At 53.6% G+C, this 1977-nt stretch overlaps 1 protein-coding gene across 1 annotated transcript in view; it reads right to left on the bottom strand.

Annotated features, from left to right (window-relative positions):
• Positions 1 to 218: 218 nt before the first annotated feature.
• Positions 219 to 1977, bottom strand: part of LOC112450033 — a 4840-nt gene continuing 3081 nt past the window's right edge. The window contains exons 2-5 of the mRNA XM_025003257.2: positions 1511 to 1729; positions 1317 to 1392; positions 483 to 1092; positions 219 to 386 (exon numbers count right to left, since the gene is read on the bottom strand). Of these exons, the coding sequence (XP_024859025.1) occupies positions 219 to 386; positions 483 to 1092; positions 1317 to 1392; positions 1511 to 1706 (1050 nt within the window). The 5' untranslated portion in view covers positions 1707 to 1729. The remainder of the gene's footprint in view (positions 387 to 482; positions 1093 to 1316; positions 1393 to 1510; positions 1730 to 1977) is intronic.

Here is a 1977-nt window from a genome sequence, read left to right as displayed (position 1 = left end):
GAGTCAGCGTAACAAGGTACACCACGTTACTGCCGAGTCAGCGTTCGGCCTGACATTACTGCTGAGTCAGCGTTCGCCCTGAAGTTTGTTCTCTTTAAAATCTGCCTCTGTTTGTCTTCTTATGCTCCTTTTAGCCTTTAGCTCCTTTTAGCCTTTAGCTACTTTAGCTACTGTTCTGCTCCTTTTAGCGTCTCAGTTTCAGCGTCTTCAGCAGCCATTCAGCGCTCAGACAGCAGCTTTTCTCTCCTCACCCGTTTGGCGGCGCACGTGAACCCGGAGCTGCGGTCCCGAACGCAGAACACATCTCCATACGAGCCGTTCTGGATGTGATGAAGAACGTAGAACTCCTCTCCCTCCCTGTACCGCTGGTTTCTGGGCCGGAGCAGCTGAAAGACAGAAACCTGATGACTTTCTGACAGCTTCAACAAACGCTTCCTGAGATATTTTGCTAACACACAGGTAGTGACATCGAGTAAACACACGTGATGAAACAGGAGTCCTTCGTTGGCGGGTCGGGTCGTCTTCCAGACGTCCAGAATCCGTCCGACCAAGTCTCTGACCCGAGCCGAGACGAACAGCTTCGGGATCTGGGTCACTCTGCCCCTCAGCTCCTCCAACACCGGGTCAGAACCAGCGCTCCTCAGGGACTCGCCGCTCAGCGTGTCAGACGAGTCTGAAGCTCCCAGCATGCTTTGCAGGAACTCAGAGTCGGAGTCCTGCTCCGTCTGAGGGGAGGAGTTAAATCCAGAGACCTGCATCAGGTCAAAGGTCAGATCGGAATCGTTCGAGTCCGACTCGATGTCCTGAGAGTCCTCAGACGAGTCGCCTGGACCTGTCGAGGTCCGGTGCGGTCGGTTGCCGTGGCAGCAGGAGTCGGTGAACTGAGGCGGCGGTGGGATGATGTCAGAGGATGATGTCGTTTTCAGCCAATCGATCTCCTGCACCCACAGACCCTGGATGACGGGAGGTTCCTGTCCTTCCTCGGGTCTCCGTCGGCTCCAAATCTTCCTGCGGTGCCTCCTCTGGAGGAGCTGATCTTCATCCTCCTCCTCCTCCGAGACTCTGAGCAGGGCGGCGTCCTCACCGAGAGCTCTGAACGACAGGAAACAGGAAACAGGCGCGGCTCTGTCAGCTCCTTAAAGTCAGACTGTTGCTCAGAGCAGCAGAACGAGAACATAAACCAGGAGGGGCCAGAAGGACGTCTCACCAGGTGAGAAGCCCTCTGACCTGGTGAGAAGCCCTCTGACCAGGTGAGAAGACCTCTGACCCGGTGAGAAGCCCTCTGACCAGGTGAGAAGCCCAGGTGAGGAGCGTACCTGTGTCTCTGGCTGAGCTGAGACCTGGAGCAGGGACTCTGGACATTGGACGGACTGAACTCCTGGAAATCTTCTCCTGGAAACAGAAAATCTCGTTAAAACTGCTGGAATAATTTTAAACTATAAACACAGAAAATCCCTCCAGAACCTTTAGAACCCGGCCCGGTTCCCCGCGGTTCTTCTTCTATTCTTACGTTCAGCCTGAGCCACGATGGACACGCAGGACTCGTCCTCCAACCCGTCCAGCAGCGCCTGCGTGGCGGTGCCGCGCTGCATCACTCGGGTCAGGTGAGGTCCGATGGTCCGGACCAGAACCTCCTTCTCCTCCTCCTCGCGTCTCAAGCTGACGAAGAGCCGAGCGCTGGAGTCAAACACCCGGGGAGAGGACATGTCTCCGACAGGGACAGAGACAACTGCAGGAGACGAGGGACAGCAGCGTCAAGCATCATGTTTGAGATTTACAAATTAGAAAAAAATAAAGTTATTTTTAATTTAATTAATATTTTTTAACCAGAATAATAATAAATTTAAATTTTATACGACTGTCACTTTAAATCCGGTAGTGGGAACAGATCTGGATCCAGTGTGTCTGTAGTGGGAACAGATCTGGATCCGGTGTATCTGTAGTGGGAACAGATCTGGATCCGGTGTATCTGTAGTG

Source organism: Kryptolebias marmoratus, linkage group LG17 (genome assembly GCF_001649575.2).
Source record: "Kryptolebias marmoratus isolate JLee-2015 linkage group LG17, ASM164957v2, whole genome shotgun sequence".
Classification (NCBI taxonomy): domain Eukaryota; kingdom Metazoa; phylum Chordata; class Actinopteri; order Cyprinodontiformes; family Rivulidae; genus Kryptolebias; species Kryptolebias marmoratus.
Note: the sequence above shows the minus strand (reverse complement) of the source record. Positions and strands in the feature narration are given on the sequence as shown.